This window comes from Rhinichthys klamathensis, unplaced genomic scaffold, assembly GCF_029890125.1.
Source record: "Rhinichthys klamathensis goyatoka isolate OS25496 unplaced genomic scaffold, OSU_Roscu_1.1 h1tg000040l_1, whole genome shotgun sequence".
Classification (NCBI taxonomy): domain Eukaryota; kingdom Metazoa; phylum Chordata; class Actinopteri; order Cypriniformes; family Leuciscidae; genus Rhinichthys; species Rhinichthys klamathensis.
In genome coordinates, this window is record NW_026606587.1 from 1,186,326 (window position 1) to 1,205,134 (window position 18,809).

The 18,809-nt window shown below is 35.4% G+C and overlaps 2 protein-coding genes across 3 annotated transcripts in view; both read left to right on the top strand.

The window, feature by feature from the left end:
- The window catches only part of LOC130081856 (cytochrome c oxidase subunit 6A, mitochondrial), a 297,336-nt gene that overhangs the window by 238,317 nt on the left and 40,210 nt on the right, over positions 1–18,809 (top strand). The gene's annotated exons all lie outside the window — the stretch shown is intronic.
- Positions 230–17,170, top strand: prkab1b (protein kinase, AMP-activated, beta 1 non-catalytic subunit, b). 2 transcript variants are annotated; one of them, XM_056246561.1, is made up of 8 exons: positions 230–236; positions 1,329–1,479; positions 1,592–1,743; positions 6,557–6,650; positions 7,982–8,096; positions 8,180–8,313; positions 15,266–15,334; positions 16,670–17,170. In XM_056246561.1, the coding sequence occupies exons 2-8, from the start codon at positions 1,336–1,338 to the stop codon at positions 16,745–16,747; spliced, it is 786 nt and encodes a 261-aa protein (XP_056102536.1). In that variant the 5' UTR covers positions 230–236; positions 1,329–1,335; the 3' UTR covers positions 16,748–17,170. The 2 variants fall into 2 exon arrangements, with proteins under 2 accessions (XP_056102536.1, XP_056102535.1); XM_056246560.1 differs by lacking the exon at positions 230–236 and having other exon boundaries at positions 1,329–1,476.

Below are 18,809 nucleotides of genomic sequence, written 5' to 3' on the forward strand. Positions count from 1 at the left end.
ATGTATACATTAAATCAAAGTTTAAAATACACAAAACAGAAAAAGGCTTTACAGGAGTTGGAAATAAAACTGTTACAACACTCCCAGTCGTCTCCCACTGGTTTAACTATACAGAGCTCGAATAGCAGGCGGAAGAGGTGTGTTTACAGTTAACCTTTTTGTGAGGCAATGTGAAAATGGCGTTATGAAAAGAAACAGTCGCGGGCTACGGGCAAATAGAAAAAAAGTTTTCAGAGGTAAGTTAGTTAAATGATAAGGGAAGTTACCACAGTACGAGATGAAAGGGCGATAGACTGTGGTCGTTGATGTAGGCGAGACCTGCACGCAAGAAGAGGAACAACAAAGTTAAAAAAGACGACCCAAAAAAAAAACATCTCAGTCTTTTACGTCCTTTGTACTCATGGGTTCCTCAACTGTAGAATCGGCTATGTAACTCTAGACTGATAAAACTAAACAAAAATAACATTAGTTATTGCCAAAACAATCGTAAACAGCGGCCAAAGGTTATGTTCTTTAATCGCGTGTTTATTGTTATTTGATTGTTTGTGAATAATGTGGGATTTTCTAAAACGACTTTCAGTGCAGACTTGTTTTAATGTATTTTAAACCCATGATTAATTATTTAATGGAAATACAAAGGTATTTTTGGCTGCAGCGTCTGTTGTTGCTGTTCGACTCGTGTGGCGCAAACTGTCCTTTGGCGCCTTGTAAGTTAACTTTCTTTTAGACGTCAATTTTAAGCAAAATACTTCTGTTTTGGACATATATTTGTCGTATGTGGCATGTCAATCTTTCATAAATAATGACAGTAACGTTACCTTTCAGTCGTCGACATCAGATGCTAAACGCAAGCATGCTATGAACGTTACTTGTTCGCTCGGGTCTATTTAGACAATTTAGTCCCTCATAACACATACATCACAGAAACGTCCATTTGATGTGTTTTCATCTTGAATATATATATTATTTTTTTTGGAAACTGAAATATACCAAATATTCTCAGAATATAAATTGATTATGTCCATTGGGAATTGATTGGATCGTTGTTGCTATTGCTGTGACGTCATGTGAGTGGCAGGTTGTCCTGCCCTCGCGCCAGTAAACATGTCATCAGAGATTAGATGTGGCTAAAAGGGAGTTATTTTGAGGGCACATGAATTTAAAAGTTGTCTACTTAACATCAGGTACTAATCGCAGGTATTGAATTGGAAATCAAACATGATGTGCACAGATAAATAAAATAATTTATAATAAATACTGCAGTATTCCATAAAAATATTGTCAATTTTGATATCATGGTGACTGACTTTAACATGCGTGAAAATAAGCAGCAGCATGGGCAACACCAGCAGTGAGAGAAGCGGAGCGGAGAAGACGAACAGGCGAGAGAGCCGTGGTGGTAAAGATGGAGCTCGACCCAAAATCCTGATGGACAGCGCGGAGGACGGAGACCTCTTCCAAGCAGATGATGCCAAGGTGGTGTGTTTACAGTGAAGCATTAATTGTAAAAACATGTTCCTTAACTCATTTATTACAGCTCTACCACTATTTGCTGTAGACACCTCATCAACCTTTCTCTCTGTCTTTCTAGGAGTTTCTAGCTTGGCGACAAGATCAGGAATCAGATATTAAAGCCCCACCAGAGGAAAGGCCCACTGTGTTCCGCTGGAGCGGTCCAGGGAAAGAGATCTACTTGTCTGGCTCCTTTAACAACTGGGCCAGCAAAATTCCCTTGACTAAGAGGTGAGTGCTGACAGACCATTAGATCATTAGCATGACATGGTAGACAGTGGGAGGTATCTACATCATCCTAAAAATCCTAGAGCTGAATGTTCTTCAAGGTGCTTTAAGCCAGCTGGACCTCAGTAGTAGGTCTGTTCGGATAGACTCACAGAGAGCAGGGGGGAATTAAAAGATAAATGCAATTATTCAAATTAATTTAAAGGAATGTTGCATGTTCAATACAAGTTAAGCTCAACTGACAGCACTTGTGGAACAATATTGATTTGCACAAAATGTATGTCCTTCCTTTTCTTTAAAAGAAAAAGCAAAAATCAGATTTACAGTGAGTCATGTACAGTGTGGAAGTAAATGCGGGCCAGTCCGTAAACTTTAAAATACTCACTGTTTCAAAAGTATGTAAAATGTTTGTTTTTTCTCACGTTATATGCCATGACAATGCAATGCCTAAAACCTAGGGGGTGTTGAAATTAATCGTTTTTACGATGCATCGCGATGCGGATGTCATGTGGATGATTCTGCATTGATGCAGTAATAGACCATAATCGATTATTGCCGTTATAGTCCACTGACATATCTCTGACATCATTCGTCATATTCACGCTTGTCACTAGTGTAAAATGGCAGAGGGAGGTAAAAGACAAAAGCGAGCATTAAAAAAATTCACCCACTATTTTAACATTTACAGCATGCATGTAGATAAAGATTTTTGGCTACATATCGATACTGAAATATCTGAAATGCATACAATTCTCATTTTCTGCAGAATAGACACACGATACAAGCTGCGCTTTCTCGCTCTCTCATCTCTCTGACAGCGAGTTTACACACAAACCTGCCTCCCCTCACTCGCTCGTTTCATTTGCTCTGGATGAATATTGTTGCTGTTACAGGGCTTGAATTTTGCCGTGGGATTGCGTGTATTGCGCATGTCTTGCCTGTATCCCACAGATTTTAGCCTCACACCCAAAGTGTGCACATAAAGCCGCCTCTCAGTACTAAATTGAGTTCTTTTTCGCTGTTTATTGCACTTAAACAGTCAGATACATGCAAAATAATGTCAAAATGCCGGGCTTGGCGAGTATTCATTTAAACACAGTCAGTTATGTTTTAAATGAACGTAACCAGTTGAGAAAGAAAATGCATGTGTTACGGTATAATGGATCTGTGTGTCAGGTCTTAAAGTGACGGCAGCCTAATATACCTGATGCCAAATTAAGAGATAATATTACAAATATCTATATGGCAGTTTTTGAAAATGCTGACTAGCTAGTAACTTTAGAAAACCACTAGCCACAGTGGCTGTTGAGCAAAAAAGTTAATGTCAAGTCCTGGAAACAACATATTAAATTGATTAAAAGTGACATACAATGTTACAAAATATTTATATTTCAAAGAAATTATTTTCTTTTGCAATTTCTATTCTTCAAAGAGTCAAAAAAGTATTAAACAGCTGTTTTCAACATTGATAATAATATAAAAAACTTAATGATCCCAAACTTTTGAACAGTACCGTTGGTGCTTTTATAAATTAAAGGTGAACTAAGTAACTTTTTTACCTTAACCGAACAGCTTTGGAGTCATTGTAATGTTTATATTACTGATTTCGTGTTGAATGGTGGTCGTCTCGCACCCCCCTGGTGCCTGTGAGCCGCAAAACCACCCTTGCAACTTTGGGCCGGCGAGCCGCCGGCCTCAGTGTTAGGAAGTATGGTGTGATATCAGGTCTCGCGAGGTAACGAATTGCTTTACGGCAAAAAACAGATCTGATAAAATTCTGATAAAATGAGCATCAAACAGAAATAACCCGGCGCCGTATACATGTGGTGTTCGAGGCGCACATACAATACAGACTGCCGACAGTTAAACAGGGCGCGCGCAGCTCTTAAAGGGGCCATTCCTTATTTCCACTTGTTACAGCGTCCATCCTACTGAACAGGTACCAGTGTACAGGGGGAGGTGATCCGGCCGTGAGTGCGAGCCATCTCTGCGTGAGTGCTATTCACGACAGAACAAGTACTCCACAGCCACTCTAGGGGTCGCTGTTTGACAAAAACGGAATTCCTACTTAGTGCTGCTTTAAAGTCCCCGTGAACCGGAAGTTGCAAACGACTTTTCTCCAGTGTTGTGACGTATTTCAGAGAGAAATGGAATACTAAATGAGGCAAAATAGTGGGCGTGGTTTTTTTTTCCAACTAGCACCTGATTGGATCTAGAAAAGTAGGTGTTTTCATTCAGCCTGTCTACTGTCAGTTGGAGGGGCGTGGTTACGGATGTTAAGCAGACACCCAAACCGTCAAACCTACGTCATCAGGGAAGGTCCTCCAATGCAGAGGGGAGGGGAAATTTCAGATTTTGATTAAAGATTACGAAGCCAAAAAATTTGTTTGTGTGGATTGACTTACATGGACGAATTGTTCACCACAAAACGATCAAATTAGGCAAACAAAGTAAGTATGGTTCAGATTTCTTTAAGTTTTAAGTTTCAGATTTCTGCTTTTAAATACTCCAAAAATTGGAACACTTCCATTTATAAGTGTCTCGCTGTAACCTTGATTTTGCGTAGGGTTTTTTTTTTGTTGTTGTTGCTTTTTAGAAGATAAGAGATCAATCAATATTACATTTTTGTGGTAATCAGCATATTGCCACAAAAGCTGTTGATTGAGCTCAACTTGCATTGAACCAGGGGGCTGTTCCATAAATGAAGCTTAGAAAAGCGGGGATTAAACTCCAAAACCGGACTTGAATGAGCCTAACAAATAAGTTGGGGCTAAAGTGGTTCCATAAAAGGTAATTGAAGTTCACGCAATCTCACTAATTTGATCCAGGTTTATCTAGTCTAGATAATTGCGTGTGCACGCGTTTCTGAAGCAGCCATAGAGGTCGATCGTGGATCAAATCGATCCACCATCAATCAGCGTATATTTTGTGCTGTTTTATGCGTTTGTGACATGTTTTTTTTTCCCCCTTCAGTGCAAAAATTACATTTTACAGTTATATTCTCCATCTGTAAATGTTAGAAAGTCGTGCAAATGTATCCATTTTGCTGCTAATCTTCATATTGAACGAGCGCTGCTGCGCGCCAAATAGGAGCGCAATAATTCTGACTAAAATATACATTTTGCGTGGAAAATTAATATGAGATATTTTCTAACACTAGAAATATCTTCTAATTATAATAATTTCTCTTTAGGATGTTGGATAAGTTGCAGTGAACTTCTAGCTCATTACACTCATATATTTTATAGCCTACTTCTAATAAAAAAAAGAAATTGAACAGAAGTAGCCTAATTCAGGGAAGATTTTTTTTAAGAAACTAAATATATAAAGATACAAAATATAGTTTTGGGTATAGGACCTATGCTACTTTATAAAGATGATATATACTTATTTAGAATGCTGAGAAGTACAGCTTTTAATACAATCATTTTTTTGAGAAAGCAAGAATCCCCAGTTTTAAATGAGTGGTTAGATTTAGTTTCTAAAGTACATTATGGAGAGGATAACATTAAATTAAGAACAAATGTATACATTTTGAAAAGATATGTGCAACTCTAAAATCAAAGAATATTCCATAAAATAAAGGAATATATATTGGCCTACATTAACTATACATTTTTATGTAACCTTCCCTTTTATTTCTAGTTATTTGTTATTTTATTTATTTACTTATTTAATATTGAATATTTGATATTTAAATAATATTACTTGAATAACTATTAGGAATTATGTGTCATTCATTATAAGAGTTTGATATATGTGAATGTTATATTTTATTAATATTTATTTATTGTTTTATTTATATGTATGTGTTGGTATTATCACAAAAGAAAAAAAAAAGTAGAAGGAAAAATAAGGAATATTTATTGGGGGAAAATATGATGTCTTTAAAGGAACTGTCCATTTGTATAATTGTGTTAAATGTGGTTGAATTGAAAGACATAATAAAGTACATAAAAAAAATATATATATATATATATATATATATATATATATATATATATATATATATATATATATATATATATATATATATATATATATATATATATATATATATATGAGACAGTGTAGAGAAAGAATTCTCTGATAACCGAGGCATTCCTTAATTAAAATGTCTTTATTACAAAAATGACATGTCCTAAACGGACAACTTTAAAACGCCTTATATATTGTCTATTGTAGCCTTATTTAAGTTGATTTTCTGTATACTGTGTATTTATAAAGTCCAATAATGGTATTAGAGACTGTCAGTGGTAATATCATTGTGTTCTTGTCGGTCAGTGTTGAGGATCTGTGTAACAACTGAGGCTTAGCCTGACAGTTAGCCTGCCCTGGACCAGGCTAGTTTCCCAGCATAAGTTGCCAGGGTAACTGAGTTTGAACTATTTTAAGTTTGATTTATGAAACCGAATCTACCAAAAATAAGCCTGACTAACCGAAATAAGCCTGGCTTATACTCTAATCTTGGTTTATGGAACAGCCCCCTGGTGTAGTCTTTATTATTAATGTACATAGTTAGTATAGCTTCACAACTTTTGCAAGAGAAACAAAAAACACTTTTCTTATGTTATTGAAATAGCATTTACATCTTCTTTTTGATTATGTAAATTTGGCCTCTTTTTTTTGTCAGTAAAAACTGTGTGCTTACAAGCAACTTTACAAACAACAACAACAGTAAACACTCATGTGACCTCATGCCGAACCCTGCATGTGGCTTCATTTCACTACCACCATCATCATAAATGGGAAAAGAACAGAACTTTCCGAACAGAAAGTGCTTTGCTTTATTGTTTTGTTCTTTCTCTTTTAACAGTCATAATAATTTTGTGGCAATACTTGACCTGCCTGAAGGAGAACACCAGTATAAGTTCTATGTGGATGGACACTGGATATTAGACCCCAAAGAGGTAAGAATAAGCCTCTTAATATTTTCAGTTATCTGATCATCCTCATTTACAACAGCAACATTGTTGAGACTGCCAGTCCAAGTCCAATTTTTGTGCTTATCTGATTGTAAACCGACGTGTGAACGACAAAAAAAAAATATATATAAATATATATATTTTTTTTTTATATTTTTTTTTTACAAATCCGTTTCAAGCTAAATTCATATGTGGTTTGAAATCCTATTCAAATCACATTTCTGGAAATCCGTTTCAGTCTGACCGCTCTGGGGTGCGTTTCCCAAAGCCAACTATGGTTGCAAGTTTCGGCGTTACCAATAGAGTTTAAGGGCCCTTTCACACCTACCTTGTTTGGTCCGGAAGTTCCGGTGGTTCCCGCATAGCCGAAAAAACAGAAGGTGGCAGGAAAAATGAGCCGTGGTAGCACATGGGCAGAGGAGGAGACAAGGTTTTTAATTGAAGTATGGTCTGATGACATAAGAAGTCAATTTGTTAATGTTCGCACGACGAGGACGTTGATTTGGCGAATTTGAACTAGCCTTGTGTATAGTTGGTGCTGCAGGTAATTATTTCATAAAAATAACAATATAGTTGCAACGATATGCGTCTGTTCATTCATGTTGTCAAAGTTACCCGCCGAATTGACAACACGCTGACGTCAGACGCACGTCCATTTACAAAACCAATCAATGTCAAGATGCAGCCCACATAGATGATGACGACAGGACGCAAGTATGTCACGTAAAGTTCTTTAGTGCGCTCGCATAATTGCAGTGTGAAACCAAACCAAAACTTTCTGAAAGTATAAAATGTATCAAAACGTGATCTTTGGTTCGGACCTTGGTGCGGACTTTCAGGTGTGAAAACGAATAGAACTTGGGACCATAGCTGGCTAACGATGCTTTAGGGATACGCACCTCAGATCGGATTTCGCCTGCTCTGTAACTTTCTCACGCACTTAAAACGTAATCGTCAGACGTTGTTATAGGAAACCTGCTGAAAGTCGCTGCAGAAACAAGGTTGTTGTTACACATTGTCATGTTGTCTTATTTGAGTAAATAAGACAACATCTGTATTGCAAGACCCTCCATGTTGCGGTTGTTATTGCTATTGTTGTTTTTGGCGTATACCTACCAACGCAACGTCATTGCTATAGAAACCAATGCAGATATTCCGGAAAACAAAAGAGCGGCACAGACACACAAACCGGATCTGAACGGTTGCGATGCACACAATCTGGACAGTCAATAATTTTAGATCAGATACGCAAATAACCGGATTTGGACCGACAGTGTGAGTGTCGCCAACATGTGATCTTTTTTTCTTTTTTTTAGGCTGTTGTGACTAATAAGTCAGGTGTGGTGAATAATGTCATTAAAGTGAGGAAAACAGACTTTGAGGTTTTCGACGCACTGAAGACAGACTCCGAGAAATGTGCCGACATGTCAGGTAACTCTTAATCAATATAAAGCCCTTCACTGTTACACAAATAAAATTTGCTGCAGGTTCTGATCTTAAACGTCTTCTGCCAGACTTATCCAGCTCCCCACCCGGCCCGTACCATCAGGATCCCTACGCATCCAAATCAGAAGACCGACTGCGCTCTCCACCCATACTCCCTCCTCACCTGCTGCAGGTGCTCCTCAACAAAGAAACTGGAATCTCTGTAAGTACTGCTCTGCTATGCCCTGAACGCAGATGTGATCGCCCAATCTAATGACAGAAGCTGCTACACCCAATTTTCTGGGTAAATTGTTTTCATCCCGCTTTATGTCCACTCCCGCAGAATTTCTCTTCTGAGAACCGGCCCTTATTTTTTCCCAGCTGTCACAAAGCCTCAATAACAGTTACTGTTAACTGCAACTAAAACTTAAACTATTAAAAGTCATTTTCAGTAATTAATAAAATCAGTAATTGAAATAAATCTGAAATAAAATCAAATATAAATATTAGATTTTAAAAAAAGCAAAGAAAGAAAAACTAACTAAAGTAAAATTGCTAAAACAAAAATTAAAGCTATACTGAAATATTTATGAAAAATAAAATAAAAACTAATACAAATGACAAAAGCCCATTACAAAATTACTAAAACTATTAAAATGAAAACTAAAAATATCAAAATAAATGTGATTCATAAATACTTTAATAGTATATAAAAGAAATAGAAAATCAGCAATGGTATATATTTTTTAGGTAACACTTTCCAATAGGGTTCCATTAGTTATTGTTAGATAATGCATTAACTAATATTAACTAACAATAAACAATATATTTGTTACAGTATTTTTTAAATCTTTGTTAACTTTAGTTAATAAAAATAAAATGTTAGTTCATGTGAGCTTAGCTCCATTAAATAATATTAAAAGATACAACTTTAGATTTCAATAATGCATTAGTAATTGCTGGAATTAACATTGACTAAGATTAATAAATGCTTTAGAAGTATTTTTCATGTTCCATATTTTTTTTTATTTCATGTTAACTAATGTTAAAGTCTCGCTGTGGTGAAAATCAAGCTTTTAATGTTGTTTATATGTCTATGTGGTGTTTTTAATTTGCTTTAAGACAAACCATGTGCAAATTCGTAAGTTAACACCATTGCGGAGTATTTTCTTCTTAAAACTAAAACATTACCATTTTTGCCATTGAAATATATATATATATATATTAGGGGTGTAACGGTTGACAAAATTCACGGTTCGGTTCGATACGATACACTTGTGTCACGGTTCGGTACGTTCTCGATATACAGCAAAAAGAAAGAAATGCCAGAGAAATTTCCTTGAATTAATTTTTGTAATTATTTTTATTAAAACTAACATTATAAAGTATGATATTTTTTTACTTTGAGCAATGATGGAGCTATACTTGACTTTTCTTAGGAGCATACAAAACAAAACAGCTCCTTGGACAAAATGAAATGTAATATAGTAGTAGTTATTTAACCCTCTGGGGACCAGAAACGCGCCCGCGCGTTTTGCCGTTTTTTTTTTCACATAGCAGAAAAATAGACTTAAAATACTCTGTTGATTTTGATCGTACATATAAGTGTTATACATCAATCGATCCTGTTAATTGTCTATTATTTTTCTGTATACTCACAATAAAAACAAAGTTTTGTGCTTTTTGTCAAATAAAGAAAAATAAACATGATGCGAGTTTTGCCTTCTCTCTGTCAGTGCAGTCCATTCTGAAACACGTCCGAAAAATTAACTCTAACTCTGCAAATACTTGTCATACAGGCACGAGAGATTTTTCTTTATGAAGCTTGAATTCTCTTCTTTTCAATGAAGTAATTTATATAAAAAACAAATATTCTCAGTTTATGTAATCTGTATGAAAAGAGAGTGCTGTCAGATTTTTTCCCCCCAGCTCATTACACTTCATTACGCGTTAATCTGACACGCCCACGGAGGACGCGCGCTATTCAAACGCAAATGTCGAGGCAAGCCATGACAATGCCCACATCAGCCGTTCCACCGCGGCGGTAAAATGTGTGGTGTATTTGCTGCCTTTTACCGCCAAGAGGCGCTACAATCATAGACTCTGAAAAGTGTTTGTTTATTCTCTCTAATGCGTAATCTGCCGCCGCACCGCACTGATTCAGAGCGATTGAAAGCTGGTAGCAGATGTATTCAACAAGTGAAACGTAGTTAAAATAATTCATAATCACAATACTGAAATTAGGCTACTGAAATGAAATTGAATAAATAATGAAAAAATAAAACATTGCAATAAAAACATTTACAGACGCACAGACGATAGCTCAGTGGTTAAGGCAACAACACGAGCTTCGAGGAGCTTCAATCGACCCGAGATCGAATCTCAATGTGGCATACATGTTGTTAACCGATGTTGGCCAACAGCGTTTGTATTTAACCTTCTTGATGCTTAAATAGCTAACTGTTTATAACTGTTTACTTATTTAAAGTCAAGAGTTTTGTTTAATTATTATTACAACATAAATTTGCTACATCCCTGGAACCGCAGCACTGCACAAAGGACATAAACTGATGAAGGAAGATTGTCAGCCGATTGCATCAGAAAATGAAAATGAAGAAGCTCGTCTTTAGTCTGCTAAATTATTGTGTAATGTAAAAGAACACTAAAATTACTTAAGTTTGAAACCAAGTTCGAACATTTCAAGGTTTAAATAAAGTGTCGGGACAGTTTTTTTTTTATTTAAAACAGGGTTGCATCGGGTTTAGAGTTTATTTATTTTGCGATGCAAAATAAGAAACACTAGGCTAATCTTATTCTTGCGACATTTTAAATTTGTATTGCCAAAGAAATTACAGCTATATTAAACAATTAAAACAGTAGGCCTACAAAACGAAAATTGTCCAAAGCAACATAATCAAATTAAAACATGCGTTTTTCTTTGCCTCTCTCGCGCTGAATCTCTTTTTAACAAGTTTATTTAGTCTCCCTCGCTCTCCATATGAAAGAGGAACATTAACACCTAGGCCTATTGTCCTGCGCGCTCGATACAGCACTGAACTGTCCCTCCAACCCCCCACCGGCTATCGGAGTCTGAGGCTGATTTAACACAAAGAGAAGTCGCAATTCACACTTAAATCGCTATTCTAGACAGTGTTGATAATGAAGGAATTAAATGATTTAAGTTACATGTAGCCTAGTGATATTTCTGTCATAAAAGTTTATTACTAAATATTTCATTATTTCAGTAATTCATGAAATAAAACTGGTTTGGGCCAGCTTTTTCCAAGCAAAACTAAATATAATCTGAAAAAACGCATGTTAATTTGTTGTCATGAACAAAATGTTCAACTCAATATTAAAGTCTACAGGGATCTTTGGATCCTTTCAACCAGGCATGCAATTTGTGAATTAAGTTTTTTTTATTTTTTTTTATTATTCAAATAAATATCGAACCACGGTGCTTCGTGGTAATGCTGCTAAATTAAATAACATGTATTGAATAATTATGAACTTAAATGAAACAATATCGCAACATTTCGACAAATACATTATTTGATCTGTTTTTACATTTTAATCCAGGGCGATTTAGCCTGCTACATTTAATTAGAGCGAGATTTTCACCCTTGTCATTTTTTCATTGGGAAGCGCTTACAGGCTACATGTTTGAGTACATCCTCTGTACCTCTCGTTTTCATATGGATTACATAATCAGATAACATTTATTAGCCAGAATATTTAGACATTTAAAGGCTTTAGACAGAGCCGATTTCTTATAGTGACTGAGCTGAAGTGGCTTTCGGTTCATTTTTGTGACGCGCAGTTCCTGGAGACAGAGACGACAGATATACTGTTTTTGTCGTTAGCAAAAGTTCGAATAAAACCCGACTTTAGAAAAATGCACAGGGCCACTCGGCGTGGTCTGCCAAAACACTTAATTATAAACTTCAATATTTCATTCAAAATAATCTCAAAACGCTTTGTGAAATTTTGAAAAGCCGTGCATGCATTAAGGCCACTGGAACTAATGAACAACTGAAACGCTGGTTTTGATTTTATTGTTTGTCGTTGTTTAAACGTGCTTGTTGCATATCTCTATTTTATATTTGATATGGTCTATTGGTGAAGTAGCCTATAGCATTGATTACTGTGGAGGGAGGGGTGTGGGGATTCAAATAATTCAGCAGAAGCAGGGATGTTTAGACCAGAAGGAAATCCCCGTCCCTCCTGGCAAATCACACTTTACTTAAAACCATGTTTTTAAAAACTCTAGGTTGTAGGGAATCAAAATAATAATAATAATAGGCCTAATAAAAAAAAAATATATATATAGGCTATATATGTAAAATTACTTTTTTTACAGAACTGCTTTTTAAATTACGATTGGTAGCCTCGTACGATTGGTGCAACGTCGTTCTGTTGGATACTATTGTTCCTAGTGTAAAATGGAAATGCATGGTAATTTTATTTTATAAATATAACCAAAAAACTGTATGGTGTAACAGAGTTTTAGAGCTAGACAAATCTCTCTGCATTAATAAATATAAAATTTGCAGTAGACCATGTTTGATCGGGATTTGAACCCGTGTCATCTTGATGATCGAACTGTAAGTTCTACCGCTCGGCTATGAATTTTCTCACTGAGAAAAACGCCCAAACGTTTGTTTCTCACATGAGCGAGAAAACGTTTTGTCGTTAGCCTGTGAGTGTAGGCCTACTTTAGCCTACCTACATGAATAAAAGTAGACCTTTTACAGTTTTAAAAGACGATATCTTATCTGTATGACCAACAATTACGCAGTAAGTTCTTTTAGCTGTTATGAGAAAAATAAATCCAAATGAACGCGCCGCCGCGTTTGTCAAACTCTAATTCAACATGCCAGAATAAAGCCAGATTTTAGAATAATGCATAGCCACTCAGCGTGGTGTGCCAAAATACCCTAATTATAAACTTCAATATTTCATTCAAAACCATCTCAAAACGCTTTGTGACATTTTAAAAAGCCGTGAATGTATTAAGGCCACTGGAACCAGGATCGTAACTGAAACGCGCTGCATGTCTCAATACAGGAAGCGCTGGTTCAGATTGTATTGTTTGTTGTTTAAACGTGCATGTTGCATATTTAAAAATATTTGTTTAAAAATAAATGTTTGTTGTAGGCTTATTTGTAAATTACCATAACTTGTAGAATTTCATCCTTACTGTTAATTGACATTAGCCCCACTTACGTTTTGATAAATGTCCCTTTGCGCCACCTGGCGGTCATTTCGCGAGCGACTTTGAAATGCGACTGGTTTATTTTTATTGTATTGGTCTACTTTAAAAAATAATACTTTATAAGACATTTATGGGAAAAGACTATTTTCTTTTCAAGATGTTTCCAACTGTAACTTTGAACCAATTCTGTAGAATGGCCCATATAGCATTTGACCAGGATTTGTTTCCAGGTATGACTAAAAATGTGCTTTTGGCTTTCATTTATATTTTTATTGTTTGTATATATATATATACATGTGTGTGTGTGTGTGTGTGTGTGTATATATATATATATATATATATATATACATGTAGGCTATATATAAATACAAGAAAGAATGCTATGACAATATATATATACATGTAGGCTATATATATATATATATACAAGAAAGAATGCAATGACAATATATATATATATATATATATATATATATATATATATTGTCCTTACATTCTTTCTTGTGTGACACCCCTGAATGAAAGGCTCATTATTATGCAGGGTCACTGTCTGAGAACCACTTAATTATTCATGATAGGGGTTGGGCCGTTCCGCCCATCCGCATATTGCCTTGGCAAACAAAAAAATGTTTTTCACAATTTAAAACAATCTATTGTTTTATGTGAATGATTAGGAAGGATGATTTTCAGATCATTTTGAAGCAAAAACTCGAGGCAACAACGTACATTAGTCAAAAGTCTTGTGGACTCATATTTAGTATGTTTTTTGTGTCCTTATTTCAAAAACTTTATTTTTTAGTTTTTTCAATAACCACGCATAAACAATATTCTCTCAAAAATACAAACATGTACATACATGTTGCTAACACATTATGGTAGCCCTGTGTGTGCTAAATAGAGTTTAATTTCACCTGTGCCATTAATATGTTTATAAGCAACTGAAAAAAGCACAAATGTCAGAGCATGTCAAAACATCTCAAGGACCCCAAAAACACCTTGGTCCCCAGAGGGTTAAGGTTTATTTTAGTTCAGATTAACATTTGAGGGCAGCAATTGTATTCATAATGTCAAAATAAAACCGACGTAATGTTACTTGAATTAGTTACTATTCCTGCCTAACTTCAGTTAGTAGTGTTACTACAGTAAATCCATGGTGAATGTTGCTGATCTGTGGACACTGAGTAGTTCATTCATGGCACAATGTTTCTTCCTGGTTTCCACATCAGCGCTGTTTGATCCGTTAATAACGGAGAAATGTGAATGTTTCTCACTAGATCTCGCAGCGATGTTATTACTTCAGTGGCGAATTCAAATTTTCTCTTCACTGGATTTCGCTGTGTAGTAACAGTGCTGATGAGTAAGATCGGCTCGCGCTGCATTGGTCCAAACTGATAAACGGTCCGTCAACCACACAATAACGACTAGCTCAGTTTCGTTCCGCTTACATTACATTTGCCATTTGATGTTGGGCAATGTTGGGGTCACGCCAGCGCCTCTTACATTATGAGCGCGCTTGCCACGCACGACGCGCCTACATTTGAAATAACGAAATTTTGGTTGGCACGAAAAATGGTCCAACGAACCGTTCGGTTTAAAAATGCGTACCGAAAACCAATACGAATCAATACGAATACGTGTATCGTTACACCCCTATATATATATATACAGTATATATAACATTAAACTACTACTATTACTTAAACACAGCTATTTAAACATGGATATTAAAGTATTTTCATTCGGGTTTTCTAACACAAAACATATGGATGGAAACCCAGCAAGTGACTTGAGAGGAGGCGGATTCTTTGTAAATATAGTGTTGCTGTTAAAGCAGTTTCTTTTTGGGTTTAAAGAGATAAGAAAAGATAAGAAAAGGGCCTCTGGTTGGAAATTGCTGAGTGTGGGCAGTTTTAGAAAGCAGTGACTTTCCCTAACATGTTCCTGTGTCTGCTTTGAACAGTGTGACCCAACCCTGCTGCCTGAACCAAACCATGTGATGCTCAACCACCTGTACGCCCTTTCCATCAAGGTTCGGTAGCAGACTACACACACTTTAGGAAGACGCTCATAGAAGGAAATTATCTAATAATGTCCACACCCAAAAATGAACATCTTGTCACTGTCAGTCAATCACCCTCATTTCGCTCAAATAATGTATGTTTATTAATGTATGGAATTACAGTCCTGCTGTTTTCTATACAATGAAAGGCTGACCGGCTCCAAAAATGTCAAAAGCACCATAAAAGCATCATTCCTTTAAAAGATGTGACTTGTGTACGTCTGAAAATAAACATGAGGGTGAATAATTGATGAGTATTTGAAAATTCTGTCATCATTTGCTCTCCCTCAAGTTGTTCCTAACCTGAATGAGTTTATTTCTTCTGTTGAACACAAAAGATATTTTAAAGAATGTTGGGAATCGAACAGTTGATGGTAGCCATTGACTTCCATAGTAGGAAAAAAAAGCCTATGGAAGTCTATGGCTACCGTCAACTGTTTGAATACCAGCATTGTTTAAAATATCTTCTTTGTGTTCAACAGAAGAAAGAAACTCGTACAGGTTTGGAACAACATGAGGGTGAGTAAATGATGACAGAATTTTCATTTTTAGGTGAACTATCCCTTTAAGTTACTACTGTAGAGATGACCAGCATCTTTCACTTGATGTCACTGACGTGTCTTTACAGCAGAATTGAATGTGTGTATGCATCATTGAATCGTTATTTTCCTGTTTATCACCGTAAAACTATGGAAGCTTGTTTCCGCCACAGAATAAAAAAAAAAAAAGGTACATTTCGCAGATCGCAGTTCTGACTTTTGATCTCAGTTGCGTGAAGTAAAGTCGCAAGTGCAAATTATTAAGTCAGAATTGCGTGATATAAAGTCGCAATTGCGAGTTATAAAGTCCAATTCTGAGGAAAAAAAGACTTGACAGAGTTTATATCTCACAGTTCTGACTTTATAACACGCAATTGCGACTTTGTAACGCAATTGGGAGATATAAATTTAGAATTGCTGTATATAAACTTACAATTGTGAGAAATAAACTCGCAATTCTGACTTTATAACACGCAATTGGGAGATATAAAGTCAGAATTGCGTGTTATAAAGTCAGAAAAGTCACAATTGCGAGTTTATTTCTCACAATTGTAAGTTTATATACCGCAATTCTGACTTTATATCTCAGAATTGCGAGATGTAAACTCACAATTGTGAGATAAAAAGTCAGTTATCTTTTAAAATGTTTTATTCTGTGGCGGAAACAAGCTTCCATATAAAGCTGTTTGAAACAATCTGTATTGTATAAAGTGCTATATAAATAAAGGTGACTTGACATGTAAATGTGTTTGCTTTCCTCACACAGGATGGTGTAATGGTACTTAGTGCGACACATCGCTACAAAAAGAAGTATGTGACCACACTGCTGTACAAGCCGATCTGATCTCAATTCAACTGTGGGACCAACACTATTCTGCCTGATACTGTATCATTTTACCCATCAAAGAAAGGGACCATACCTAACAAACAACACAAAACTTTGTCTGTATGAGTTTATATCTGTTTCTGAATGTCATCTTCTGATCCATAAACCAAAATCTACATTGTTTCTGTTTGCACACATATTGTAATGTGTTTGACAAATGTAAATATATTTCTTATCAGGCTTGCAGATATGTATAATTGTTTTGTGTGTGGCTTTTCAGTTTTTGACTCTAAAATACTGCTAGATTATTCGAAGGACATCTGTGATGATTATCTTTGAGATCTTGATTCCAGGGATGTCACTAAAAGGTTTCTGATATTTGATATGAACATTCCCATCACGTTGCTTGAGAAATATCTGCGAATAAAATGAACCATAAAACAACTGTTGATGAATGGACCATTGTGCTGATAAAATTACAATTAAACAATACAAAATTATTGCACACTAAGATATTATTTGTGTATGATTTAATTACATGGAACAATCACACCCTGAACTTTGAAATCAGTGTTGGATCGGCTTTGTTTTGTTTTTTGACATATTGGGCTTTAATATGAGAATTACGTATAGTCTATATAAGGGTATGATGCATTGTTTTTCTTAATTCAAGATTTTCTTTCTGTTACATTTTGCTTAGAGGTAATTGAAGGTTCTCCTGCAGATTAAAAATGTTTTTGTGAACAAGTCAAAATCCCAACACAAGTTTCATAGCAACAGTTTTGGTCAGTGCTAAACCATGATTAGGATTGGCTGAGCGATGTGATGTTACCAGGCGACAATGTTGAAAGTCTTGCTAAACTGAAATAATTGTGGTGTTTTTGTTGGAAGTAAAGTGTGATGGTTTGCAGGAAAGCACTGATCTGCAACTTAAGTATCACTCATATACAGCAGCCTGGCATGAGCCATTTAAGAGGGCAGAAAAACATGCTATTATAAAATCATCATTTGGAATCTATCCTAAAGGATAGTAAGGATTTTTGTTTCAATTAAAATAATTGTAAATCTAAAAAATATATATATAAATGTGATTTACAGTTAAAACCCGGCAGCTGTGGTTGCCAGAACTTCACTGTAAAAAAAAATATGGTAGCAACATTTCAAGTCAAGTGTACAATAATGCAATGCACATTCATTTCAAATATAGGGTGTAATATTAAACCCTAATGTACATAACTGGTGGAAAAACCATCAAATTTGAAAAGGGAACTCTAGGAATGTCAGTTTAGTTTTTTTTTTTTTTAGTTTTTTCCGTCACTGTAAATTATAAGATGGCTTGTTGTTTTTCACTTCCAAAAACTAATATTTTTAAAATATGTTACTGTAAAAAATTCCTGTTCGATCTATTACAGTTTCCACCTTATATGGTAAGGAAACTTACTGAGTGTTAACCAATTAGCAGTTTTTTTGTTTGTTTTTTACCATAGCATTTTACAGTCTTTTACCATTACAATTATGATAATCTTTTATAGTGTTCATAATGAACTCATTTAAATCTAACAGCAATTAACACAAGAGCTGCATTATGGTCTTGTTCTTCAGTGTAACCTGCTTTGTATCAAAAGTGGAACACATGGGCAGAGAAAAATAGCAGCTGTTGCTGAAAGGACTTGCCCCAAATCTGCTGATAAATTTAGCAGCAGCTCTTTATAATCAATCTTTCTTTGAGATCTGATATTAAGTCAAAGTCATTTTTCTCAGTCATAACAGTGTGTGAAAGATTTAATGAAAAATGCAAAGTATGTACTGCACCGAACTAGTTGACAGACTGGTTTATTATAATAACAAGCTGGTTGCATATAAAAGAATAAAAGAAAATCCTGTGTACAAAAGGAAAGCTGTTAGAGAAGAGAGTGATTAGCATAGAGATTTATCTTGCTAGTAAACCTGTACTACGTTGGAAAACCACAGCGGTTATTTCTTAAACCATTTAGAGGAAACCCGTGGATATTATTAATTAGGATAAGATGAAATAATCATTGTTTTATATTGACTTTAACATTAAAGTGACAAGTCAAGG

What these genes read in the sequence shown, in the direction of transcription:
- prkab1b (XM_056246561.1), top strand. Translation starts at nt 1,336, where the DNA reads ATGGGCAACACCAGCAGTGAGAGAAGCGGAGCGGAGAAGACGAACAGG. An exon ending in ACAAAGAAACTGGAATCTCT is followed by an intron (nt 8,314 to 15,265) that starts GTAAGTACTGCT and finishes TGCTTTGAACAG; the next exon opens with TGTGACCCAACCCTGCTGCC. An exon ending in TGTACGCCCTTTCCATCAAG is followed by an intron (nt 15,335 to 16,669) that starts GTTCGGTAGCAG and finishes TTCCTCACACAG; the next exon opens with GATGGTGTAATGGTACTTAG.